This window comes from Poecilia mexicana, unplaced genomic scaffold (genome assembly GCF_051168715.1).
Source record: "Poecilia mexicana isolate PSO_F unplaced genomic scaffold, ASM5116871v1 scaffold_7, whole genome shotgun sequence".
Taxonomy (NCBI): domain Eukaryota; kingdom Metazoa; phylum Chordata; class Actinopteri; order Cyprinodontiformes; family Poeciliidae; genus Poecilia; species Poecilia mexicana.
In genome coordinates this window covers 31404139-31432066 of record NW_028263376.1, presented here as the reverse complement: position 1 = coordinate 31432066, position 27928 = coordinate 31404139, and the positions used below count along the sequence as shown (strand labels likewise).

The 27928-nt window shown below is 42.4% G+C and overlaps 2 protein-coding genes across 3 annotated transcripts; both read right to left on the bottom strand.

The window, feature by feature from the left end:
• Positions 1-143: 143 nt before the first annotated feature.
• Positions 144-7746, bottom strand: LOC106907166 (galactose-specific lectin nattectin-like). Its single transcript, XM_088007560.1, has 6 exons — positions 7636-7746; positions 6018-6112; positions 3443-3557; positions 1499-1633; positions 1284-1395; positions 144-363 (listed from the first exon to the last, which is right to left on the bottom strand). The coding sequence occupies exons 1-6, from the start codon at positions 7672-7674 to the stop codon at positions 293-295; spliced, it is 567 nt and encodes a 188-aa protein (XP_087863686.1). The 5' UTR covers positions 7675-7746; the 3' UTR covers positions 144-292.
• A 12783-nt stretch (positions 7747-20529) lies between these two features.
• LOC148158489 (macrophage mannose receptor 1-like) lies at positions 20530-27201 on the bottom strand. Of its 2 annotated transcripts, XM_088007470.1 has the most exons (6): positions 27141-27201; positions 26734-26918; positions 24885-25098; positions 24071-24403; positions 23884-23984; positions 20530-21359 (listed from the first exon to the last, which is right to left on the bottom strand). In XM_088007470.1, the coding sequence occupies exons 1-6, from the start codon at positions 27175-27177 to the stop codon at positions 21267-21269; spliced, it is 963 nt and encodes a 320-aa protein (XP_087863596.1). In that variant the 5' UTR covers positions 27178-27201; the 3' UTR covers positions 20530-21266. The 2 variants fall into 2 exon arrangements, with proteins under 2 accessions (XP_087863596.1, XP_087863595.1); XM_088007469.1 differs by lacking the exon at positions 27141-27201 and having other exon boundaries at positions 26734-26967.
• Between the last annotated feature and the right edge of the window lie 727 nt (positions 27202-27928).

Here is a 27928-nt window from a genome sequence, read left to right as displayed (position 1 = left end):
GGCGGATTGGTGCAGCGTATGCCGTGAAGACACTGCTTTGATGTTACCATGGAAATGCAGAGACAGATTCACTCAATAAATTTTCTTTTAATCTAAAGTTGATCATCTTTTCTCAAAGAAATAAAACGACATGACAAAAAATGTTTCATGCAATAGATTTATTTGAAATTAGATTTTATCCTTGTATCTTCCAGCAGCGACGCCATCGAGGCCTGACATCCTGGAGGAAGTGACATCACCAGTGAGAAGGTCACATGGTCATGCTGGATTTCTCAGGAAGAGGAAGGAGGAGTTAGGGGTTTTTGGCACAGATGGAGAATCTATTTCTGCTGCAGACTTCATCGTTCAGGTGCTGAGTTGATCCTGAAAAGAAATAAAAAAATTATATCAGGAAAATATTTCAGCAGCAGGTGAATCAGTTTGAGATCCTAAGATTTATTAAAATCAACTGAACTATAATTAATAAATATACAAAAAAATATAACCCCCCCCCATGTCAAATAAGACTTTTATGAACATATTTAAATAATATATCGAGAAACTCAAACTACATTTTCAGTAATAACTGATCTTCCTATCAGCATTGATAACTTCGTGGTTCGGCCATTTGTAGCAGATCAACAGTCCTTTGAACATGATAAGGGGTCGGGTTGAGGAATTTGATTTTGACCCAGTTGGCTTCCCGTAGGCGGTCACGGACAGTCTGAGTTGTGATGCGTCTGTTGTTCAGACCGATAGTCTCAGCTGTGTGTCGCTGCTCTTAGCCGAGCCGGATGTGGCGATCTTGTGCTGGAGCGGTCACACGTGGCTGCCGAGGATGAGGAGGATCTGCAGTGGAGCCAGTCCGTTGGAACCAACTCTAAGACTCTTAAATGTCCGACAACGGACACTGAGCCGTGCAGCTGCTGCTCGGGTGGACGTCCCTGCATCCAACATGGCGATGACACGCTCCTGCATAACTGAGGCTTCATGACTCGTGACAAAATGTGGCATTTTGGGGCCTTTCATGGCCTAGTTGTTGCTCATTTTGTCTGGTCACCCGGTGGACCCTGAGTAATGCTCACTGACAGCAAGATGGATTCAAAATTATACACAAATCAGAGAAATATTACTTTTGTACAATAAAATGTCAGCAAATGCAGCAAATGCTCATTTACAGTTAACTCTCCATGGCAACAATATCTGACATGCAGTGTTTATATGTTTGTTCAGTATATTTGCTGCGAAGCTTCATCTTTTTAAGGACATGTTTAAAAGCCCAGAGGCTGATGGGTCATGTTCACCAGCAATGTTGATCTCCATGCAGTGTTCGTTTCCAGCAACGTTGTTCGGTTCCCCGCTGCCCCACTTGGTGTAGTCGAACTTTGACCCGTCACTCCACAGCCACACACCCTCCTGAAACCAAGTGATGTTAATCACACATTTTACTGTGCATATATTCTAAACCATCCCTGACTACGAAAACATAAAATATAATAACAAAAAGAAGAAAACTGACCTTGACAGCATCGTGGCCTCCGACCCAGGTTCTCTGGTACGATCCTTTCTTACTGTTGACCAGCTCCTTGAGGAAGATGTGCTCACCGCTGCTGTGGATGGAGGCCAGATTTGCACCTAAACTAATGCAATCACTCTGGGAAAAAAACAAAACAACATTAAAATCGAGCAAAAAAGGCTTAAAATCAACGGATTACAAAACTAAGAAAAGTCCAACTCAAAGAGAAGATGGAGCTCTTTGTTTAGTTTGACTCGTCTGAAGACAAACTTGTAGCGACATTTGAAGGCCAGCAGCACATTTTGTTGCTCTGAAAGTCGTTTCATTGATCCAGAGATCCAGTCCAGACGGTTCTACTGGACTTTGTCTCATCAGGCCTATAATGGCCGAGGTTATCCTGAACTGTCTCTGTAGTTAAGCTGCTATAGACGTAGAGCTGCTGGGGACAACCTGAACACTTCCTCGCTCTGCTACAACTCTCCAGTTTTCTCCTTAGAAGCTCCACCTGGTCTGATGTCTGGATGTGGTTCCTTCCTGCAGGGAGTCAGCAGATGAAGCTGCCATCATCCGTTCATTCTCCCTCTCCTGATATTAACTTTTTACTTTTCATGAACATAGAAATTACTCCTAGATCAGTCCTTCTGTTTCGTTTCTCTGTTTTTCTTCTCAAACCTCCAGACGGCCGTTTGGACTGAGCCAGGTTCTGGTTCTGCTGGAGGTTTCTTCCTGTTAGAGGGAAGTTTTCCTCCTCACTGTTGCTGCATGCATGTTAGATATGAGGGATTACTAATAGTGGTGGGTAGATGAGGCATAGCAAAACTGTATTGATTCTGTGTCTTTCTATTTTGTTATATATTATATATTGTATTATGTCATATCTTCAGTTAAATTGAAAATATATTTGATGTTCTTAAATACAGTCAATAAATAATGTGAACATGAACCATAAAGTGAAAATTTAAGTGAACGTGTTTGGAATGAGGATGTTTGTGGATTGTTTTTGTTGTTTCTTCCACAAATTTTTATTCCAAAAATGAAGTAAACATTACATTTATATGAAGAAATTTATAAAAAGCACCTGAGTAATTTGTAGAATGGCTGCATATCTGAGTTTATCTGGGACTTCATTCTCATGCCTCATGATGCCTCAGCATTAAAAGGTGGATTTATTTAAATAAGACAGTTTAGTCAAATATATGCGACACTTAACCTGCAGAACACGATATGAAAGCAAACTAAGAGTCAATTTCAGCTGACAATGGATTCAGATCAAGTAGAAACTGTCAAGAACCGGATGAAACAACAAAAATGAAGACAAATTTATTTCCAATATAAGATCAAAATGGTCCCACACTGAGGAAACGTTTCCTTTGAAGCTGCTCCATAGTTGATGCTGTAAAAGATCAAGAATTCGTTTGGCAAATGCTTTTGACAGATTCTCTCCCTTATAAACACAGTTTGGCGTTTAATGTGATTTCGAAACAGTTCCTGTATCGGTCACGTGACTTACTGAAACCAATACGCTCAGCGACACGGGTTTGGTCTATGGGCTTGATGCATGCGCCGACGCATCGGTGTTGCCGGACCCATCACTAGTTATAATAAAGTAAACAACAAAACGCATAAAAAGTGAACTTGATCCACTGATGTATAACTAGGATTTATTGAAATGCAGGAGTGACTTGAACTGAATTAACTGTTCTTAGTGTCTTGAAGCGACAGTTGTTGTGAAGTGACGATACTTAAACTGAATTAAATAAAAGCATTCAGATGGAAATTCTAGATTCCAGATTCAGTCCTAAAAAACATTAATGAAATGACAAACTGATTATTTATGAAACAAACGTCTGGTCAGACGGGGCAAAGATGACAAAAAGTGAAATAAAGTGACAGATTTACAACACACAAAACATTAACTGGTTTTTGCCCTGTTTTCTGTGACTGTACCTCAGCAGATGCCCAGTCCTTCTGAGTATCCTGGAAGAGGAAACACTGATTTCCATACTTAGACCAGCCAGTCGGACATGGACGATCTGGGAAATGCAAAGAAGCGCAGCAGATCCTAAATAATGACTTTTATTCTCAAAATGAATTTGAAGAAATTATATCTTATTAAATGGAACAGAAGACTAGCAGCAAAATCCTTGTTCTTCATAAATAAATGACAATGTATTGAGGTAAAGCTGCCTCAATTCAGGTTCACAAGTATTTGCATCAAATTTGGACTTCTGTGTTTTTCATGAACATCATTCAGTCAAAATGTAACAAAACTCTCAGCTTGCTTTGCGTGAGGTTGAAATACTTACCACATTCAGCCTGTGGACAGAGAGAGAACGTAGAGATTAATAAAACCACATGTCACTAAAAAGCTGCTAATCTAGATGAGGATCATCAACATATTTATCCTGCAAGTTAAACTGGATGCACATACTAAAAGAAACAAACAAAAAGAACAATATATTTTCTTCCATATCAAACATTAAACTTCTCTTATTTAAATCCATCACACAAAGTAAACATTTAAACCTGTATTTGCTGCAGTGTTGATGTGTAAGGCTCACAGAGCATCAGAACCCAAACGTCTCAGAAACTTTTATTACATCAGATCAATTTTACAAAGTCATAACATGATCTGCACAATCATGGGGACGACAGCTGACTGGACGGATGTCCCTCCACAAGGAGGCAAGACACTAGAGGTCAATGCTAGCTGGTTGTTAGCACAGTGCTAACCAAAGATATTCATAAAAAGCTGAGTGAAAGAAACAAGTGTGATAGGATGAGGCCCATAGCTGCAGGAATTAGAGCAAAAGGAGCCCAGGCCAGGTGCTGAGAGCTTAGAAACTGTTGAGTTTAAAGGTACAAAGTATTAATTACAACTTTAATATTCTGTACATTTTAACCATATTTAATGTATTTGATCAATTTTAAACAAAAACTTCCAGAGGGAGCTTTGAAGAGTCCAAATAGTGAGCTTAGCGATGGTCCTTTAAGTTTAAAGTCCTTTTCCTCAGTTTCAGTGGCTGCTGTCTGTCTGAAGCCATTTCTGTTTAAAATATCTTTTATCATCAATCAGATGTAATATTCTACTTAGGGCTGAAACGATTCCTCGAATGATTCGAGTACCTCGAGTACTAAAATTCCTCGAGGAAAATTTACCTGCCTCGAAGCTTCATTAATTTATGTTTTATTAGTTAGCGCACCGTGTTCCGGCCGGGACTTCATTTGCGTTGCGCGGAGCTCTCACTTCCGCCTCTGAGTTGTTGACAAAAGCTAAGTCTCAGCGGCATAAAGTCCAATCTTCAAGATTGGCCCGTGGGGATTTTATTGATTGATGATAATGCCCGACTTTTTATCGTTTTTGGGGAACCAATAAGCATCCTTAAAATGACTGGGGAATGCCTGGAGTACGGCAGCATTTCTCCTCCGGGGCTGCTGGTTGAAAGCGAACGGCGGGAAGAGCGCTGAGGTGAGCGGATAGCCTGAACAGGGCGGGCGGCTGAGTAGCTGATGCTTACCGTGTAAATGTAGCTTTACCGACGAACCGCACAATAAATTTCATATCCCGGTCTGAAGAAACGGGTGGCGGAGCGCATCGTACATGGCTGGTAGATGAGTTTCTGAGTGTGACCAGTGAAGGTGTCGTAAATATCCCGTATTGCTTCCCCCCGTGTTCGTCCCCCGGTCTAACGGTTCGTCAGTCCGCTGGTCTATTTCCTCCCCTCCACCCATCTTACGTTCGTTCATTCGCCCTCTCCTCCCACTCCAGGCGGCATTTCCCGTATTTTCAAACCCAAAGCGTGACAGGTTAGGTGGCAAGGTGAGTTTAATTAATCTATTAAACTCACTGAAGATGAATACATAAACTAAAAGCTGGATTGTAGACATTTTTTATAAGCATATTTGTGAGCCTGCCTCTTTGTTATTAAATTCAATATAATTTCAGATTTTTCTATAACTTTTCTTCTGGTTAACTTAGAAAGTGAGCTATTATTGTTACAGGTTAGTTTTCTAAACTACAAAAAAGCAACTGTTAGGGATGCTCAAATATGAAAAATTGGACTGATATTGATATCTGATAGTAACACCGGTATTATGCCAGATTTACCAATATTTCATTTTATAATTTTTTTTATCCGATTACTCGATTAATCGTAAGAATAATCGATAGATTACTCGATTACTAAAATATTCGTTTACAACAGCCCTAATTCTACTTTTTATAGACACTAAATTTGGGTTTTCATTCTCTGTGAGTCACAATTATCAAATGTAATATGTAGTATTTGTATGAGTAAGAAAATCTATACAATATAATGAGTCTGACTGACATAAGGGAAATAAAATACTGAACTTTTCACAGTAACTTTATTTTAAATGTGTTTGTAAATGCAGTAAATGTCTCTTCATTCTGTGACTCAAACAGCTTTAAGTCTGAACACCTTCAGCTGCCTCATCTAAAAACTCCTCAGCTTCACTCTGTAAACATTTCCTCAATAATATTTTATAATCTGTTTTTCACTTCAGAGGAAAAGAAGATGGCAGACTCACGTCGGCTCCGTTCCAGAGTACGCAGCTCAGAGAGACGAGCAAAGCCAAGTAAAGAACTGAGGCCATCTGAGGGAGAATCGTCACAAATAGTCAGATTTTCAGAAAAATAAAATTACAAAGCCTGTCATTTGTATTCACATCCAGCATTGCTAACTAGCCATGGTTTATACTTGTTTTTATCAAATAAATAAGATAAAAAAATACAATGTTTGCACATTATGTATTCATAAAATAAGCAAGAAACAAAAAGAACAACCAATAAATTACAATCTTTGAGTTCTCCTCAGTCTAAAGTCTGGCCCTGATCACTTAAGGATTTTTAGGTTTTGTTATTTTACAACTACTTTCTGTTGATAGACAAACAGAAAGTAGATTAAATGTGGAGGTGGAGGAAAATTTTTAAGTAGTTTTCATTAAAGAGGATAAAACCCTACTGCATAATATAACAGTTACCTTCTCATTTTGAAGTCTCAAACCTGAGGAAGCACTAAGGTTTGATGAATTACGTCCAAATCCACCAAGTGAAGCAGAAAGGATCAGCCAGCAGAGCGGGCAATGGCTCAGCTAACGAGGCTAGCGATGCTAATGAGGCTAGCGATGCTAATGAGGCTAGCGATGCTAATGAGGCAGGTGGATCACTGACTGCAATGCATGCTGCGAATTTACCTGAGACATTTTGAGAAATTTCTGGAACATCTTTCAGTCAACTTGAAGTATTAATTTGTGATCTTAGACACTTAAACTGACTGAGTCAGGGCAAGAACAAAGTGTCAGTGACCTTCAGTCCAGTGCTAACGTTGTTAGCCAACTCTTTGAGTAGCTTGAAGCTACAAGTTCAGAGCTACAGGAGGAAAACAGGCGGCTGGAGCTGAAACTTCCTGGCAACAAGAGGAGAAATAGGCGCCGAAACAAACTAAGTAAGCTGAAGGTCCACAGCTGACCGTTTTCTGTTCTTAGCTACATACTCAGAATATTTTAGGCTGTACAGTGGAACGAGGCAGAGCTGACCTTTAGGTGACCTCCTATTTGCCTTAGCAACTGAAACTCTTGTTGCTGTGGACCACAGCAGCAGGGAGATGCTGGACTTTGGTAGAAGTTTATTTTTGATCACAAGTCATCACCACGTTATGCTGATGCCTTGCTTTTCTGTTTCTGACCTGCTGAAGTCAAAACTCCAGATATTTTGGAAAAATATCTGGGTATAAAAACATTTAAAATAAAAGCAAACAGATTGTTTTTGGTCCAAGTGGCCTTTATTTAACAGGAAGCAGAAGAGAAAGCCTGCCTACATATCTAGGTAAATAAGGTCTATAACCCCATTAGGATGCAGCATCAACCACCCTGAGAAAAGTCCTCACATCTATAGAAAAGTCACATATTTTCATATTTGCTGAGGTTTTTTGTGTCTTTCCTTTGAGACAAATGAAGAAACTTCCTGACTGACAAATCGCTGCATCGTTGCTAAAGACGAGCGCGAGCCCCCTTAGAAATTGTTGTTCATATTCAGTATCTGATGAAATGACAAAGGGTCTATTTGAATGTTAAAATATATAAAGCATTGAGATAAAGAAGAAGAGCTCCAACGTTACCGTTCTTTGGGTTGTGAGCAGTGAAGTGCCTCTCAGCATCAGTACCTGGTACCAGGATGTTCAGGGATGGGAGCGCAGCCTTTAAATACCCTCACTGGGTGGTGTGACCATCATATGTCAACATCATCATGTCAAATGGTTAATATTTCCACAGTCTGCATTTCATGAGCAAATACAAAGGTATCAGCTAACATGACGAAACTCCCACAAGCTGCTGCTGATGGACGTCTGATGTAACTTCTGTTTTACACACAGACAGAAATGATTGGTCTGGCCTTAATGATGAATTAATGCCACTGCAGGCTTTATAATCATGAAAATATAAATCCATGACATGCCAACCACTGACTGACCAGGTTTGTTGGCGTCTCCAGGCCCTTTATGTTCTGATGTATCTGCAGACATTTCTGTGAAATGTCCCCATCTATAAGATTTACTGTCTGTAGAGTCAGAATGTGAGGTTTGTTCACCTGTTTCACCCAGACCAGATCAACAGATCAGAAAAAGGTTCAACAGGCAGATGACTGCAGAGCAGCAGGACTTCTCTCTTCATAAGAAGTCGAGTCTTTCCAATCATTGTTAAAAAGTAAAACATTAGATTTTTTTGGTCTGTTTAAAAAGCCTTTCTGTGGGTGGAAACTCACCATTTATATCGGTAATTATAAAATGATCTGTCAATGCTGTAACTGATGAAAACAGAAAATCAACTAATCAATGATTATTGATTTCTAATTTAGTCCAAAATGAATAAAACATTGTTTTCCAAAAATATCATCTTGTGCATTGTGAAGTGGTTATTTGGAATATATAGGATCTATTTTATCCAGCTGATTAGTGCGGTGTAATATGCTGATGTCACCAGATCATGTTTCTGTTTGCCTGAGGCGAGCCGATCCTCACAGGAACCTGGGTGTGAGCTTCGCTCAACAGACCATCTGACATCCAGATATCAGGTTTCATCCAGAACCGTTTCTCCAGAACCGACACTGTCTACAGCCAGCTTCCTGTTTTCTTCAAGTCCAATTTATTTATACATTTAAAACACAAGTTTAACCAAAGTGCTGCGCAGACATAAGATGAGCAAGAAACATTAATAAAATAGAGCAAAGACCATGTCAGCTGACACCAACCACTGATCATTTTGAAGACATAAATATATATTACAGATTTTATTCCAATTATATTCTAACTGCCCAAAGAAGAAACTAAATTGACAGAAATTACAATTTACAAAATATAACATGAATGGCAAGAACAATGAGTTTACATATCAGTCACTTTAACAGGCTCTGCTAAATGTAGGATCACCATCAGCAAAGTGACTATTAGTTAACGACTTCATCACTGAGCCTAATATTGATGTTAGTTGGATGACAATAAGGAAATCCATCTCTGTCCTGGGGTGTCCTGTTGACCCAGAGGTGGCCGACAGGAGGACTAAGCTGGAGTACCCGCCCCCCCATGCCCCCCTCTCTGACAGCACTGAGCAGCTCCTTCAGTGTCCGGCTGCGGCTCCCTAAGTGTGTGAAGCAAAGATACTGCAGGTGTTTCCTTCTGGCCGCCTCAGACTGTCCAACACCTGCTGCTCTCAGTAGGTCACTGCTCTCTACTAATGAACCTGTTTGTTTTACTCACTTATCAATGGTAAAGTGCTCAACTGTGTGCAATATCAAAATTCACCATGTATAACATAACTTGCCTGTCACTATGTGCAATATGACTTACATTAGTATTTCATTTATTATTTACTTTAATCTATGTGTAACATCACCTATCTACCTACCTTAACATATACACCTGGAATTTACTTATTTTTTATATTTCATACTATATTGTTTCAGTATTTCTATATTCACTTGTATTTTTTTTTATATATAGATTTTTTATATGTTTATATTGATTCTGCTCTGTCCTCTGTACTGTTGTAACAATGCAAATTTCCCCACTGCGGGATTAATAAAGAAATATCTTATCTTATCTTATCTTATCTTATCTTATAATTATCTGTACTGATTAAATCACCTAATTACAAATTTTCAAGTGAGACTAAGATCATGAAACAGGAGGAGGGGTTGTTACAATAATTCAAGAGTCACTGAACTGAAAGTTTTCTGGGAAAATTTGACTCTTGAATATCTGAGAATTAAAGTAAAACCCATAAACAAACTTTGACTCTTATACAAAACTCTTCAAATATGTGGAAACTTTCTTCATTGACTTTAATGAGCTTTTATCTGTTATACACATTGATTATGAGTATTTAATGATAGTGGGAGATTTAGGGCCTGAAGACGGAGGGGAAAAGTGACGTGATATTCTTGAGCATGTTGGATTAAATCAGCATGTTACACAGCCAACACACTCCAGGACACACTGGACCTGGTTGTCAGTAAGAGTGGGAATATTTCCAGTGTCTCTGTAACTGATGTCGGCCTGTCTGATCATTTCTACCTTTGAAAGTGAAAACAGCTGTTATAAAATATTCTGAAACTTTTAATCAGATCTACTTTCATGGCGCCTCTAAGCTGTAACCATGGCGATGAGCTGGTCGATAACTTCCGTTCTAAATTTCTGATATCATTGATTTCATTGCTACCATTGACTGTGTAGGAACAAATGAAGAAATGCACAAACTGCACCTGCTTCGTTGCTTTGGAACCATAATCAATGGAACGTTGACCAACATGCCTGGTGTTTATTGATGACACTCAGAATGTTTGTTGCTGGTTTCTCAGTTGTTGACTGTATGGTGTTTTAATAACCTTTTATTTTTCTGTTTTTATGATGTAAAACACTTTGAACTGCCTTGTTGCTGAAATAAGCTTTATACAAATAAACTAGATTGATTGATTGATTGATAGATTGATTGATTGATAGATAGATAGATAGATAGATAGATAGATAGATAGATGGATAGATGGATGGATGGATGGATGGATGGATGGATGGATGGATGGATGGATGGATGGATGGATGGATGGATGGATGGATGGATGGATAGATAGATAGATAGATAGATAGATAGATAGATAGATAGATAGATAGATAGATAGATAGATAGATAGATAGATAGATAGATAGATAGATAGATAGATAGATTGATTGATCCTGTGTGTCAGCAGTGATCTGATCAGCCTCCAAAGTTTCCTTCATGTCTTGTGAGGTCAGTTTGTGCTGGAGTTATTTTTGTTACTCCCTCAGTTAAAGTCTGTTATGTTGCCCTCTGTTGGCCTTAATTTATCGTTTTGTGAAACGTTTGATTTCTTTGTAATAAATGAAGAATCTTTTTTGAAATCAGTTTCTCTCTGGCTGGTCTGTGAAAATAGATGATCTTTGATTTCAGAGGTGGGTTGTACTTTGCAGACTCCAGGAGTAAAGAGGGGCAGACAGCTGGTTAGGTGTTAACCCTTTCAGAACAGGAAGTTAGTTGGGAACCAAGTTCACTTGGTTTGGTAAAAGTCAAACCTCAGTGAAGAAAGTTGGAGGGAAGAAGTTCAGCACAATGAAGGCGATGGCAGCCTGGGACCTCTGCACATGTAGAGGTCACATTGATCTAAACACAATCAGAAATGGTTTCACAGTGTAGGACGGACTTAGAGCTGCACAAGTCAGATAGACAAGTCAAAAATCTACAGTTTATATCTTCAGATTGTGTAAAAGACTTTAAAATATCTTCCAAACTTTACAAGCTGCCACTGAAACATCTTAGCTTAAACCTGGAGGCTCAGGCATCATGATGGGATGAATGATGGTTTCATGTTTTCACTGCTTTGACGTTACCATGGAGATTCAGAGACAGTTACTCAATAAACTGTCTTAATCTAAAGTTTGTCATCTTTTCCCAAAGAAATAAAACAACATGACAATAAATGTTTATTCATATGACAGATTTATTTATCCTTGTATCTTCAAGCAGCGACGCCATCGAGGAAGTGACATCACCAGTGAGAAGGTCACATGGTCATGTTGGATTTCTCAGGAAGAGGAAGGAGGAGTTACAGGTTTTTGGCACAGATGAAGAAACTAGTTCTGGTGCAGACTTCATCGTTTATGTACTGAGTTGATCCTGAAAAGAAATAAAAAAATTATATCAGGAAAATATTTCAGTTTGAGATCCTAAGATTTATTAAAATCAACTGAACTATAATTAATAAATATACAAAAAAATATAACCCCCCCCCCATGTCAAATAAGACTTTTATGAACATATTTAAATAATATATTGAGAAACTCAAACTACATTTTCAGTAATAACTGATCTTCCTATCAGCATTGATAACTTCGTGGTTCGGCCATTTGTAGCAGATCAACAGTCCTTTGAACATGATAAGGGGTCGGGTTGAGGAATTTGATTTTGACCCAGTTGGCTTCCCGTAGGCGGTTACGGACAGTCTGAGTTGTGATGCGTCTGTTGTTCAGACCGATAGTCTCAGCTGTGTGTCGCTGCTCTTAGCCGAGCCGGATGTGGCGATCTTGTGCTGGAGCGGTCACACGTGGCTGCCGAGGATCATTACACGCAGAGTTACTGCAAAATGTTCTACATGTAATTTTGACCTGTTATGTTTGTTCTGTATAAATATTAAAATGTGGAACAAAAATAAGTAACACAAATGAATCTGCTGTCAGATTAACACATTATGTTATTGACTTCCACTGTTTATTGCTAATTTTAAAGTTGTTTGTTTATGTAAATGACATTTATAGTCAAGAATGGTTTGAATTGTATTTTTTGGGCTCAGGGCTTAAAGAGCTCCGGCCGGGGGCCGGATTTCCGGCTTTTGACCAAACGGTCCGCCTCAACCAAACCGTAGTCTCCGGCATAGACATAATATTGCACTATTCAAAGACACTTTTTATTAAACTGTGGCAATAGCAACTCTATATTTAATTTCTATCATAACTATAAGTTTCAGGCTCAGGATTTTGTTTTACCTTAGCCCTGTTTGGGCTAATTCTGCATTCAATCAATCCATCATTATCTGCTCTTGTAGTGGCAGTTTTTGTTCTTGATGTGCTTCAGTTCTTCATAATCATCAATCCAAACATGTTGTTGGTTTGGTGTGAGTTCATTAAACTTTTCCCTTTGCTGTGGCGAACTGCACTAAATTAATAATACCAACATTTCCAGGTGTCATTTAGTTACCAGACTGTTCTGCTGCAGCAGTGTGGATATGGATGGTAAGTAGAAGAAAAGTCCTTTTGCTCTCCAGCTGCATGAGTGAAATTTCTGCATGTAAACAAAAACATGCAACGTGTCTAGAACTGATGGCTTCATGTTTTCAGTGGCTGGAGGTTACCATGGAGATTTACTTGCTCTATTATGCTAAAGTTGATCATCTTTTCCCAAAGAAATAAAATGACATGACAAGAAAAGTTCATTCATGCAACAGATTTATTTGAAATCAGATTTTATCCTCGTATCTTCCAGCAGAGACGCCATCGAGGCCTGACATCCTGGAGGAAGTGACATCACCAGTGAGAAGGTCACATGGTCAAGTTGGATTTCTCAGGAAGAGGAAGGAGGAGTTAGGGGTTTTTGGCACAGATGAAGAAAAGTCTTGTGGTGCACAGCATATCATTCAGGGAACGTGAGGATCCTGAAGAGAGATCATAAATAATAGGAAAATATTTCAGCAGCAGGTGAATCTATCTGGGTTCCTAAATCAGCAGGTCCTTAGATTTACTAAAGTCATCAAATGAATTTGATTTATCAACTATTAGCTGCACAGCACCATCTATCTGAGGAGATTTTTAAGCAAAACCCCAGAGGCTGATTGGTAATGTTCACCTTTCAGGTTGATCTCCATGCAGTGTTCTTTCCCTCCAACATTGTTTGGCTCTCCACTGCCCCATTGGGCGTAGTTGAACTTTGACCCATCACTCCACAGCCACACACCCTCCTGAAAGCAAGAATTTTTTTACTCGTCAATATTTAATATGGGAACTTCAAACCCAACCTGGTGAAGATGATGGAGGGATGACCTTTAGACAGAAGTTGTTGACCTTATTCAGAAGCCTCAGTCCTTTTTGCGACTGCCACAGGTTTGAGTCCTGGCCTCTTGACCTCGCTGCATGTCTTCCCCCTCTTCCATAACCCACTTTCCTGTCTGACCATTAAGTAAAGGCCACAAGAGCTGGAGGCCTCTGTGTATGGCTCTCATGCTTTAACCTTGTGCCACTGCCACGTCCAAATCCCTACAGTCTGATATCTACATGCTCCCACTAGCTCCGGTTATAACAAGAAATCAGATTAGTTACCATAACTTCAGGATGATACACAGCTCTACAGTACGATGTCACCAGGTCATTCTTAACCCGCTTCACTTATTACAGCTGAAAACTAGAGATCAGGCTGAACTCTGACCTGAACCTTCAGAGCCTCATAAAGACAGTTACAAAGTCGACTTTCTATCAGCTGCAGAACATCAGCGTCTACAGGTCAGACTGACAAACCAGCGGTCCAGAACGCTGCTGCTGGAGTTCTGACTAGAACCAGGAGGGTAGAGACACCACCTGGTTCTACACCACCCGGTTCTACACCACCACAGGGTGGGAACATAGACTGACCGGTAAATCGAGAGCTTCGCTTTTTGACTCAGCTCTCTCTTCACCACGACGGACCGGTACAGCGCCCGCTTCATGGCAGACGCTGCACCAATCTGCCTGTCGATCTCCCTCTCCCTTCTTCCCTCATATGTGAACAAGATCCCCAGATACTTAAACACCTATACCTGGGCAGGACGACCCCCCCTGGCCCAGAGAAGGCACTCTACCCTTTTCCGGCTGAAGACCATGGCCTCGGATTTGGAGGCACTGATCCTCATCCCGGCCGCTTCACACTGGGCTGCAAACCGCTCCGGTGAGAGCTGCAGATCACGATCTGATGAAGCCAACAGGACCACATCATCCGCAGAAAGCAGAGAAGCGATCCTAAGGCCACCAAAACGGATCCCCTCAACACCTCGGCTAGTCCCGAGATTCTGTCCATGAAAGTAATGAACAGAACCGGTGACAAAGGGCAGCCTTGGTGGAGTCCAACTCTCACCGGAAACGAGCCCGACTTACTTCTGGCAATGCGGACCAGACTCTGACACCGGTCATTCAGGGACCCGACAGCCCGTATCAAAGGGCCCTACCGGAGAGCCCCCCACATCGCCCCCCTGTTGACACGGTCAAATGCCTTCTCCAAGTCCACAAAACACATGTAGACCAGTTGGGCGAACTCCCAGAACCCTCCAGGACTCTGCTGAGGGTGTAGAGCTGGTCCAGTGTTCCACGACCAGAACCAGAACCACACTGCTCTTCCTGAATCCGAGGTTCGACGATCTGACGGACCCTCCTCTCCAGGACCCCTGAATAGACCTTACCAGGGAGGCTTAAGAGTGTGACCCCCTGTAATTGGAGCACAGCCTCCGGTCCCCCTTTTTGAACAGGGGGACCACCACCCCAGTCTGCCAATCCAGGGGAACTGCCCCCGATGTCCATGCGATACTGCAGAGTCGTATCAGCCACAATCCTACAACATCCAGAGCCTTAAGGAACTCCGGGTGGATCTCATCCACCCCTGGGGCCCTGCCATCCCGGGGCCCTGCCACCAAGGAGCTTTTTGACCACCTCTGTGACCTCATCCCCAGAGATTGGAGAGCCCAACTCAGAGACCCCAGGCTCAGCTTCCTCAACAGAAGGCATGTTGGTGGGATTGAGGAGGTCTTCGAAGTATTCCACCCACCGGCCCACAACGTTCTGAGTTGAGGTCAGCAGCACATCATCCCCACTATAAACAGTGTTGGTGCTGCATTGCTTCTCCCTCCTGAGATGCCAGATGGTGGACCAGAATCGCCTTGAAGCCGAACGGAAGTCTTTCTCCATGGCCTCTCCAAACTCCTCCCATGCTCAAGTTTTTGCCTCAGCGACCACCCAAGCCACATGCTGCTTTGCCCGTCGGTACTGATCAGCTGCTTCTGCAGTCCCACAGGCCAAAAAGACTTGATAGGACTCCTTCTTCAGCCTGACAGCATCCCTCACCAACAAGATCGAGGGTTGCTGCCGCGACAGGCACCGACAACCTTGCGGCCGCAGCTCTGGTAAGCCGCCTCGGCAATGGAGGCATGGAACATGGTCCACTCAGACTCAGTGTCCCCCACCTCCCTCAGAACGTGTTCGAAGTTCTGCCGGAGATGGGAGTTAAAGCTCCGTCTCATAGGGAACTCCGCCAGATGTTCCCAGCAGACCCTCACTACACGTTTGGTCTGACCGCCCCCCCTCCCCCCCCCACCAGAGCCAACTCACCACCAGGTAGTGGTCAGTGGACAGCTCCGCACCTCTCTTCACTCGAGTGTCCAAGACATACAGCCGCAGATCCGATGAAGCGATGACAAAATTGATCATCGAACTGCGGCCGAGGGTGTCCTGGTGCCAAGTGCACATATGGACACCCTTATGCCTGAACATGGTGTTCGTTATGGACAATCCATGACCAGCACAGAAGTCCAACAACAGAACACCACTTGAGTTCAGATCGGGGGGGCCGTTCCTCCCAACCACGCCCCTCCAGGTCTCACTGTCATTGCCTACAAGAGCGTTGAAGTCCCCCAGCAGAACAAGGGAGTCCCCAGGAGGGGCACTCTCCAGTACCCCCTCTAAGGACTCCAAGAAGGGTGGGTAATCTGAACTGCTGTTCGCCCCGTAACCACAGACAACAGTCAGAACCCGTCCCCCCACCCGTAGGCGGAGGGAGGCTACCCTCTCGCTCACCGGGGTAAACCCCAACGTACATGCGCCAAGATAGGGAGCAACAAGTTTGCCCACTCTCACCTTGGGCAACTCCAGAGTGGAAGTACGTCCAGCCCCTCTCAAGGAGACTGGTTCCAGAACCAGAGCCATGCGTCGAGGTGAGACCGACTATTTCTAGCCAGAACCTCTCAACCTCACACACCGGCTCCGACTCCTTCCCTACCAGAGAGGTGACTTTCCACGTCCCAATAGCCAGCTTCTGCAGCCGAGGATCAGACAGCCAGGGTCCCCTCCCTCGGCCGCTACCCATTACACACTGCACCTGACTTCTTTGGCCCCTCTGACAGATGGTGGGCCCATGGGAGGGGGGACCCATGTCTCCTCTTCAGGCTGAGCCCGGCCGGCCTCCATGGGTAAAAGCCCGGCCACCAGGCGCTCGGCATCATGCCCCACCTCCAGGCCTGGCTCCGGAGTGGACCTCCATGGGCCCCGGGCGAAGGAACACCAAGACCAAAGTTTTCGTCCAGAGTTTTCAAAGACCCAAGAGTTTAGCTAAGACCATAAGAATCAGTGGTAAAATTATCTCTGGATTAACTGGCTATCATCAGTGTGATCACGTCTATCAAAGCTGCAGTTTGGCAGTTTGCTGTCCTTAAGTTTTGAGCAGCAATGGGAGTTTAGCTTTGGCTATGAATAACTATAACTACTTAAGGAAACTGTTTGTAACACTAGCAATTTAGATCAAAATGACAAAGTTGGGGCATCAGGAAGTTAACAGCTGAATAGTTCAGTTGTTATAAATCCCTGCCTGATGAGGCCCAGGTGGTAAAATAATAGATGAAGGCATAAGTCCAGCAGTATGTGAACAGCAGGATACTACCAACATGTATGCAATAAAGACAGAACTCCTCTCCAATATTCAAACGTTTAGCTAAAATAATTACAGTTAAATGAATTTTGTTTTTGGTAGTATTAACTGTGAGTGACTAGCTTAGCGAGTTGCTAACATCAGACCAGCGGCAGCAGCAGAACGGTGACGTTGGGTCTCCTCAGGTAAGAACAGATTATAGCTTAATGAGAAACAGAGACAAGTCTATTTTATATTTAAACATTGTTTTAGACATTATTTCACTTATGTGTTATTGTTCCAAAAAGCAGCAGATGTCGGTCAGTAAACTGTTATTAGTCTGGATTAGTTTTGTCCATCTGTGCTGCTTGATTAACATGTTGATGTGTTTCATGTTGTGTCACTTTCTATGTTCAATCTATTAAATAAATTATGAGGCTTATTTTACCTGCCACTTACATTTTGTTTGCTAAGTAATCATTTGCTTACAGGAATGGCGTTAACATTAGGTACCATTTCATGTCATCTTTGCACCTAAAGAGGAACCATCTAGAATCAACAGCTTCAGTTATTACAGCTGGAAACCAGAGATCAGGATGACCTCTGACCTGAGCCTTCAGAGACGCATAAAGACAGTTACAAAGTCGACGAGTGAATCTGAACCATCAGAGATCTGAACCTCAAACAGCTGAACCTGTGTGCATTTGATCAACATTAAAATCCTGAAAATGCTCCTCAAATGTTGCCTTAACATCTGATAGCAGAAAATAAATACCATGTCACAAATGTTGAGACGGTATTTATAGAAAACAGGAAGCTCACTGACAAAATATGGAAAAGGTATGTATTTTATTTGCCTGGATATAACATGAAAAAAATAAGATGTTGGAATATAGCATCTGGTGCATTATGTAAGAATCTACAGATTTGCATTTATCAAAGGTAGAAAGAGCAAAAAGAAAATGAGTTGGCGAGATTCTTCCAGAACTTGGTCCAGTACCGGGATGCTCAACACGACATTACTGGTGTTGAAAAGTGTGAACTCTGATGTTTAACAGCCATAATGTTATGTTATCACAGTTAGTTATGGTGAAGGCAACACTGCAGTCTCTGCACTCTAATATGTACCAACATTGAAATTTTAACAGGAGAATTTGCTGTGAATGAACGGATCAAAGATCTGCTGCAGTTGGATCAACTGTCCAGATCCCTCAGGTCTTCCGGTTCTAGTCTGCTCTGCAGAACCAGAACCAGAATCAGAACCAGCATGTGGCTTCTACGCACCACAAACCAGGAACAAACTTCCAAACAGCTGAAACACTGAGATCCTTTAAATCAAGGCTAAAACTGGCCAGTGCAGAGCTGCTTTTATTAGTAAAGGAACACTGATCAATATATTTGACAAAATATGTTTATTTCTGATTTTCACAACTGGTGACTGTATTGTGTTTTAAGATGTAAAGCACTTTGAATGCTTTGCTGCTGAAATGTTTTATTCAAATGAACTTGAACGTAACCTGTTCATGTTTAACTGTGTGAACTCAGCCGGAACCTGAAATATTTACAGAACTAAAACATTTTAGTTTTGCTGCCGTTCTCTGCATGTTGCTGGTTATATGTGTTTTTTTGTTGTTGTTGTTGTTTGAGAAGATGATAAATTGTTGAATAAACTTCTGGAAACTTTGCCCCACTCATTTCTGAGATCCATAAATATATGGAATGTAATAGAATAAACTCTTTATTATAATTAATTTGGATTTAAGACCATTTAGACTCATAAACTGAATTATTTTGTTTCATTTATGTAGAGTTGTTTTAACTAGATTTGGTTCCCATCCAGGAAGTCGTCGTCAGGGTTTCTGTTTTCTGTTGATCTTCGATCATTTGATCCTTTTAACAACAGAGGTGTGAACAGCAAACAGTCATCGGATCCACGTGTCACATGAACAGCAGTCATCATGTTTCCAAATGCTCCAGAAGGGCTTCAGGGTTAAACTCTGTCATATTTAATGATACTTTCATTCTTTGTAATAATATATAATTAATGCGAGCTGAGCTTCAACAAGGCAGAGAACCATTGAGCCCATCAGACCTGCGGACATGTTGGGTGTATTTCAACATGTAAATACACCCAAAGTATTTTTTTTATAATTGTATTTTTTTATAATTGTTTTTTTTTTTTTTTTTTTTTACATTTAATGTGTTTTGTGCATGTTCAAAGTTTTTGCTCATAAATAAATTCCCTTTAACAATATTTTGGCTCAGGTCAATCTGCTGACTTCTACCTGAAGTTTTATTTGTGAATAAATTAAAGTAGATGAATAAAAATATTTACTGACGCAATAAAAACAGGAATCTTCAGAGGAATTGAACCAACAACCCTGGATCAGACACAACTGGAGCATCTCCAGTTGAACCACTTTAATGACTTTAAGCTGTTTGATTCGCAGCTTTTCAAGAGTCAAACTAATCGACTCTCTGACCTGATCATGATTTTTAATTCGAGCAAACTGCTGAATCATCAGAGCCTGTTTACTTTGGTTAGGCCGGTCTCCACAGCATCAGGGTGTGTCTGACTCAAACGGCTCGTCTGGCGTGTGAATATCAGCTTTCAGAACCGCTGCTTCTGTCAACAAACGTCTGGGACCCGATCCGTCCCGTCACAACTTCACTGACACACTGCAAATATTAACATTAATATTTAGAAATGACAATTAAATTAACGCCTTTGCAAAAACTCTACACTATAAAAAATTGACATCCTTCTTCAAATTCAATTTAAAAAATACTTTATTGACCCAAAAGGAAAATTGAAGAGTTAAAATTGATTATTTTATCTCTTAAACTGAGTTTCTTTTATTGCCACTTCACTTCCACATTCATTTGGCTGGAAAATCCGTCCGTCCGTCCCAGTGTGTCATGCTGTGAAAAGTATTTGCCCCATTGCACATTTCTTCTGTTTTTCCTTTTTTTGGTGACATTTTAATGTTTCAAATAATCTATTTTTAATTTTTTAATAAAGAGTGAATCCCAAAAGCAGTTTAAAATAATGATGATTTTAAAAATCATCAGAGACAACATTTTGTGAAAACTCAACAATCCCTCTGAGCCACAGCAGAACTGCTTTAGTTCAGTCACACTGGACGGTTCTGAGTATGAAATGTTCCTTTTATAGATCTATCCACCATCAGAGAGGTTCAGTATGAATTATTATTATATCTGCAGGTCAGGGAATGACCAGGTCCGGGTCTGAAACCGAAAACATTGGAGGCTTTTTGTTTCCTGTCTGAATAAAATCATCATTTGAAAACTGCTTGTTGTGTTAACTCAAATAATTTTTGTACAATATTACAGTTAGTTGAATGATATGAAACATTAAATGTGACAAAAAGTAAAAGTAGAATCGGCCCGTGAGGAGAAAATACTTTTCCACACATTGTAAACAAAAATAGTAGATTTAAATTTTAAAACCTTGGAAACAGAAATTTTGAGGGCAGATATGTTTTTTATTTTTAGATTAAAAACTGTCATCACACGTTGCATCAATATGCCTGCAACTAGTTTACATGTGGTGCAGATTAACTACAGTCCAGCAGGGGGAGCTGTCCCCGTTTAGATCGGACTGAATTAAGTTTCCGTTCATAAACAGACAGTAAAACTGACCGAAATATTGTGTTTGACAAAAAATGTTTAGTGTTGAAGGTTATTGTTTCTGACTCTTTCTCTGTCAGTGTTGGCAGAGAAAGAGTCAGAAAAACAAACAAAGAAAGCAAAAGAAAAAAGAGAAAAAAGAAGGAACATCTTACTATGATGTAAATGGTTAGGAATAATACAAAGTGTTAATCTTTTAAGATCTTTAGCATTAACTTTAATTTCACAGCAGATAAACCAACATTCATCCAGTGACTTTAACTCAAAAGGCTTTTAACTACAGCTGCTAAATCAAGGTCTTTGATTTCACCTCTAAACCTTCAAACTGTAACATTTGCTATTACTTTTACCTCCTGTAATCAAAATAAAACTCAAATTTCTCATGTGGAGAAACTTTGGGTTAATTTTGCTTCTCGGTGTAGAAGATCTTCCCATCAGGCCGTTTCCTCCAGATCAGTCTGATGTCAGCCTGGAGCCGAACCTTCAGCTGGAGCTGAAACACACCGAGCAGACATGTCAGGAACACACACCCTACACACAGCCAACACACAGCCAACACACAGCCAACACACAGCCAACACACACCCAACACACAGCCAACACACACCCTACACACAGCCAACACACAGCCAACACACACCCAACACACACCCTACACACAGCCAACACACAGCCAACACACAGCCAACACACAGCCAACACACACCCAACACACAGCCAACACACACCCAACACACAGCCAACACACACCCAACACACAGCCAACACACACCCAACACACAGCCAACACACACCCTACACACAGCCAACACACAGCCAACACACACCCAACACACAGCCAACACACACCCAACACACACCCAACACACAGCCAACACACACCCAACACACACCCACCAAACACACACCCAACACACACCCACCAAACACACACCCAACACACACCCACCAAACACACACCCAACACACACCCAACACACACACACCCAACACACACCCAACACACACCCAACACACACCCAACACACACAGCCAACACACAGCCAACACACACCCAACACACACCCAACACACACAGCCAACACACAGCCAACACACAGCCAACACACAGCCAACACACAGCCAACACACACCCAACACACAGCCAACACACACCCAACACACACCCAACACACAGCCAACACACAGCCAACACACACCCAACACACAGCCAACACACAGCCAACACACAGCCAACACACACCCAACACACACCCAACACACACCCACCAAACACACACCCAACACACACCCAACACACACCCAACACACACCCAACACACACCCAACACACACCAAACACACACCAAACACACACCCAACACACACCCAACACACAGCCAACACACAGCCAACACACAGCCAACACACACCCACCAAACACACACCCAACACACACCCAACACACACCCAACACACACCCACCAAACACACACCCAACACACACCCAACACACAGCCAACACACACCAAACACACACCCAACACACACCCAACACACACCCAACACACAGCCAACACACACCCAACACACACCAAACACACACCAAACACACACCAAACACACACCCAACACACAGCCAACACACACCCAACACACACCAAACACACACCCAACACACACCAAACACACACCCAACACACAGCCAACACACACCCAACACACACCAAACACACACCAAACACACACCAAACACACACCCAACACACACCCAACACACACCAAACACACACCCAACACACACCAAACACACACCCAACACACACCAAACACACACCCAACACACACCAAACACACACCAACACACACCAAACACACACCGAACACACACCCAACACACACCAAACACACACCCACCAAACACACACCCAACACACACCCAACACACACCCAACACACACCCAACACACACCAACACACACCAAACACACACCGAACACACACCCAACACACACCCAACACACACCCAACACACACCAAACACACACCAACACACACCAAACACACACCGAACACACAGCCAACACACACCAAACACACACCCAACACACACCAAACACACACCCAACACACACCAAACACACACCCAACACACACCAAACACACACCCAACACACACCAAACACACACCAACACACACCCAACACACACCAAACACACACCAAACACACACCCAACACACACCAAAACACACCCAACACACACCCAACACACACCAAACACACACCAAACACACACCCAACACACACCAACACACACCAACACACACCGAACACACACCCAACACACACCCAACACACACCAAACACACACCCAACACACACCCAACACACACCAAACACACACCCAACACACACCGAACACACACCAAACACACACCCAACACACACCAACACACACCAACACACACCGAACACACACCCAACACACACCCAACACACACCAAACACACACCAACACACACCCAAAACACACCCAACACACACCCAACACACACCAAACACACACCAAACACACACCCAACACACACCAACACACACCGAACACACACCCAACACACACCCAACACACACCAAACACACACCCAACACACACCCAACACACACCCAACACACACCGAACACACACCGAACACACACCCAACACACACCCAACACACACCCAACACACACCGAACACACACCGAACACACACCCAACACACACCGAACACACAGAAACGTCTGAACCAGTTTCCATCTCTGCGTTAGAAATCTTTCCTCCAAGAAAAGAGAGCAACTTTGTCATTGGGAGATTATTGGTGATGATTTCACACTGAATCAGATCAATCATAAAATATTCAGAAAACCTTCTGCGATGTTTAAGTGTGAACGTTGCAGAACGTTTAATGAATATTTTATGATTGATCTGATTCACGATCTAAAATCTGGATCAGCAGCTTGTAGCATCTGGACTGACTTTCTGCGTGTTGAGACTCACCTCCTTCAGCAGGTCTTCCAGGGCTGCCGGGTCGTTCAGGTCCAGAACAGAGTTTCCCACCAGCTTCAGCTTCACGGTGAGCCGAGTGAAAGGTTCAGCGTCTTTAAGACAAACAAAGCAAATGTTTTATCAGATACATGGTCATTTCTGGTTTGTCGTCCTCTTTGGTCCACTGATGGCGTCTCACCATGGTAACAGACAGAGGCCTTCTCTAAGCCGCACGGCCAGTCCTCCCAGTGCCCGGACAGGCTGAAGTCTGCCACGGTGCAGTTCTCCATGCCGCCCTGAGGCTGTCCCGATGCCCAGTAGGAAAACAGGAACAGGTTTCCGTTGGACCACTTCCAGGTGTCTTTGTAGAGGCCGATCCAGACCGTCAGACCTGCAGGCCTCATCGTCCTGATCTGCTCGTTCTCCTGCAGGCTCCTGATGCTGGCCAGGTCTGTGTAGTGCAGCCTGCAGTAGCTCTGAGCGTCGGTCCAGTTCATTAATGTGCTGATGTAGAAAAATGTTGCGGCCTGTCCTGGAAACAGACCAGAAGAGAACCAGTCAGTCAGACGGTCGGCCAGAGAGATGGCATGGAGACACGGGTGGAAACGGCTCCAGTTCCAGGTTTTAATTTGCTGACATTTGTTTTTGATTTGTGACAGACCTCCATGCAATCAGAGTCTCTGAACAGTTTGGTAGGTCATTACATTTAAAAGATGGTTTGAAATCATTTATAGAGTGGCCAAATGTCCTCTTTCTCCTGGACATTGTCTTCACCGATTGTCCTGGTTTGTGTCATTTTTCAGGGACCAGCAGGAATGTTTATGAGATGCAGAAACATGGCAGCTTTTCTTTCTGCCGTCCGGAGCAGACAGAGCCAAAGTACTGCTTTAATTCCTGTATTTACTGATATTTACCAACACTATATCTAATTCTCTACATTTATTCATAAACAAACGTTAAAAATGAAACTCAACTTGCCTGTTAGTAAATCTGGGTTTGTTCTAAATCCTTACCGCTGGTGTTGGCGCAGATGGATCCGTAAACCCACTGGCAGGGAGCGTCGTTCCAGTATCCATTGTCATACATGTGAGTGCAGTCCACTGTGTACCAGGCGCTGTTCGGCTCACCGGCCGACCAGAGTCTGTAGCTCCCGTCCGCTCCATAGAAACCTTCGTCTGACAGCGACCACCTCCAGCTGACCACATCAAAGTACAGCCCGATCCAGGCCTGCGGGACAGAACCACTTACTGCCACATCCAACCACCTGCCTGCGTTTGAATATTGTTCTGCGTCACTTCCTGCAGATCGGTGGGAGCTGGTCCTGCCTGTGGCGGCAACATGGCGCCATGTTGTTCCACCATTAACTCCTGGTTGAGTCAGCATGAAGTCAGCCTGCGTCTCATGAACCATTACCTGGAGTCAGAGTCTTCATGTTTTCTGCCACTGGAAGCTTAGCTGAAATATTTCTATGCCACAAACTTGAAAAATGATCTGAGATAATCTTCTCATTGATAGTCAGTTTTTAATTATGCTGTGCTGATAGCTGCTGATAAAGTTGGGCTTTCATAAAACTGACCCAATTCAAATCCATAGGTTTCATCTTTGATGGCAGTTTCTCAATATAGAGTTCATGTTTAGGTGCAAATACTCAGAAATAAGATGACATGTACAATATGTTCATTAAGTAAGATCAGTTTCAAAGAAGCTGAAACAGGGAGGCCTTGGTTGCCTCTTCTGCAGATGATGCAATTCTATTGGTGAGTTTCACAAAAAACCTTCAAAGTGTAATCTAAATATTTAAGGCACCAAATACTGCAGAGTCAGACCTGACACGTCTGTGCAGCAGGTTTGGATCCAACCTTTATGAAATCATGAATGACTGAGTTTTCATGAGTCCAGGATTATGAATATAAGAGGCTGCAAAGTCTGTCTGTCGGCGAGAGCGTCCAAAACAATCAGGAGATATGTTGGTTATTTAAAAAAACAACGTGGTCTTCACTGCACTTTTACTATTTGAACAAATTCAGCTGTTCCTGTCAGAGAGGAGACAATGAATCTGTCCGGTGATCAGGCAGAGCAGAGGGAACTAGAATCTGTAGATCTACGTTTGAGGTGCCGTTCTCACCTTGCAGAGAAAATCCAAAGACAGGAAATTTGCATGACTTGCAAGGAGGTGTTTACTCTGTTCAAGACAAACCTGCATCCTGAGGCTCAGGGTTTGGAGTCATTCAAATCGCAAACACCATGCAAATGGATGTTAAAACTTCAATGTAGAGAGAAAAAAAATGAACTCTGGTCATTTAAAAAGTCTTTGCAGCATTAGATTAACAAAATGTTGGAATTAGTTCAGGAAAGCAAAAGGTTTCCTCTCACAAAGATGTGATTGACTTTGGTGAGCAGCAGTTTGAAACAACAGAGATTTAAACTAATTTATCATCTTCCAGTGAAACGAAGGACAAAAACAGGAAAAGGGAGAAAACAAACACTTCCTGTTACTTTCAGAGGTGAACCGATTGCATTTTTCTGACCAATCGTCCATTACTCATCTTTAGAAAGCCTGACCTGACCTGATGATTACAATATTGGCTGTTGTTTTTTGTCAGAAAAGTTGCTGAGTCAGCAACAGTGAAGTAATTTTTGTAACGGTAAACGTGCAGACATGAGCTGGTGGGCCGGTTCGTCAGCCGAGGCGCTCGCTGCAGGGCAGAGGAGGGTAAGATCTGAGGATAAGATCAGCTTCACATCGAAGCATCAGTTCATCACCGATCTCACAAAATCAAGGAAACTGGTGTCAGTAAATCAGTGCAACCCTTCAGCTGGCTGAATATTTTAAAAGCAAACAGAGGAGAATATGGAGTTTACGTCTGCAGTTGATCCCATTCTGCTCACGTCTGCCATGCCGTTCAGCATGGTCACCATGTTCAGACTGTCCACAGTGACCAGGTCCGTGTAGCGCTGCCTGCAGTAACTCTGCGCCTCGGTCCAGTTCTTTGGGTCATAGATGAAGTGGTACTGACGTACAGGGAGACAGCAGACGGAGCCCAGAGCTGCTGGAACGACAGCAGGAGGATTAAAATAAGAACAAAACATTTTCATGACAGATGTTTTTATCAGTAGAACAAACCTTAAAAATCAATTCTTAACGGTTCCCAAACAGAGCTCAAATTAGCTCAGGTGTTTTAAAAAAGGACACACACACTGAACACACACAAAACATTATGTGTGATTGTATAACTTTATACTGGGAGTATAAAATTTAATCCACTTGCCTGATGCACTGAGGAGCCACAGAAGAACGTTTTCCATCCTCGTAAGTGTCGTGTAGTTCAGTTTGTGGCTGCAGACGTTTATTACTCTGGGTTTGAACATGTCATGCAAAATTATCAAGTTGAATAATTTGCGTTTGAGACGACAAGTGTTTACTCTGACAAATGCTGTAATATCAAACCAAATAAAGCAGGTTTTAAATCACAAATGACTCATTTGACTCCTGTGGCTTTTCCTCCAGAGATCCTCCCAGTTCTCTGGAAAGGGCTCACATGGCAGTAGCCCAGGGCACCGAGTCCTGGGGCGCCCAAACGTTATTTTGTTTTAAGAGAATGTGTATTTTTATATTAAACTTGTAGGCTCATGTCAGGTGAGGTGTCAGGTGTTTTTGCATTTCATCTTCATCTTGTACCTTCAAAACTTTGTTTCCTGCCAGTGTAATAAAAACATGTGGGTCTAAATGTGAGAGGATCTTTGGATTATCAAATCCTGTGACACAATAAGTATACGAAGAATCTGAATTAATGAGCTACAACAACATTTAATTTCCCATTAGGAACCACTGACTGTGGGATGAAATTTCAAAACTCTGAGTGGTCTGATAATTATTAACCAAATCAGTCAATATGTAGGCCAAGCTGTCAGTTTCACACTCTGTTTCAAGCACCCAGCATGCTGATGTGAGGGAACCTTTATCAATACATGCAGCAGAATACTGCACTACTGCTGAAACAGATGTGTTGATTCTGCAGCAGTGGTGATCATGGATCAGGAATAAACATGGCGTCCT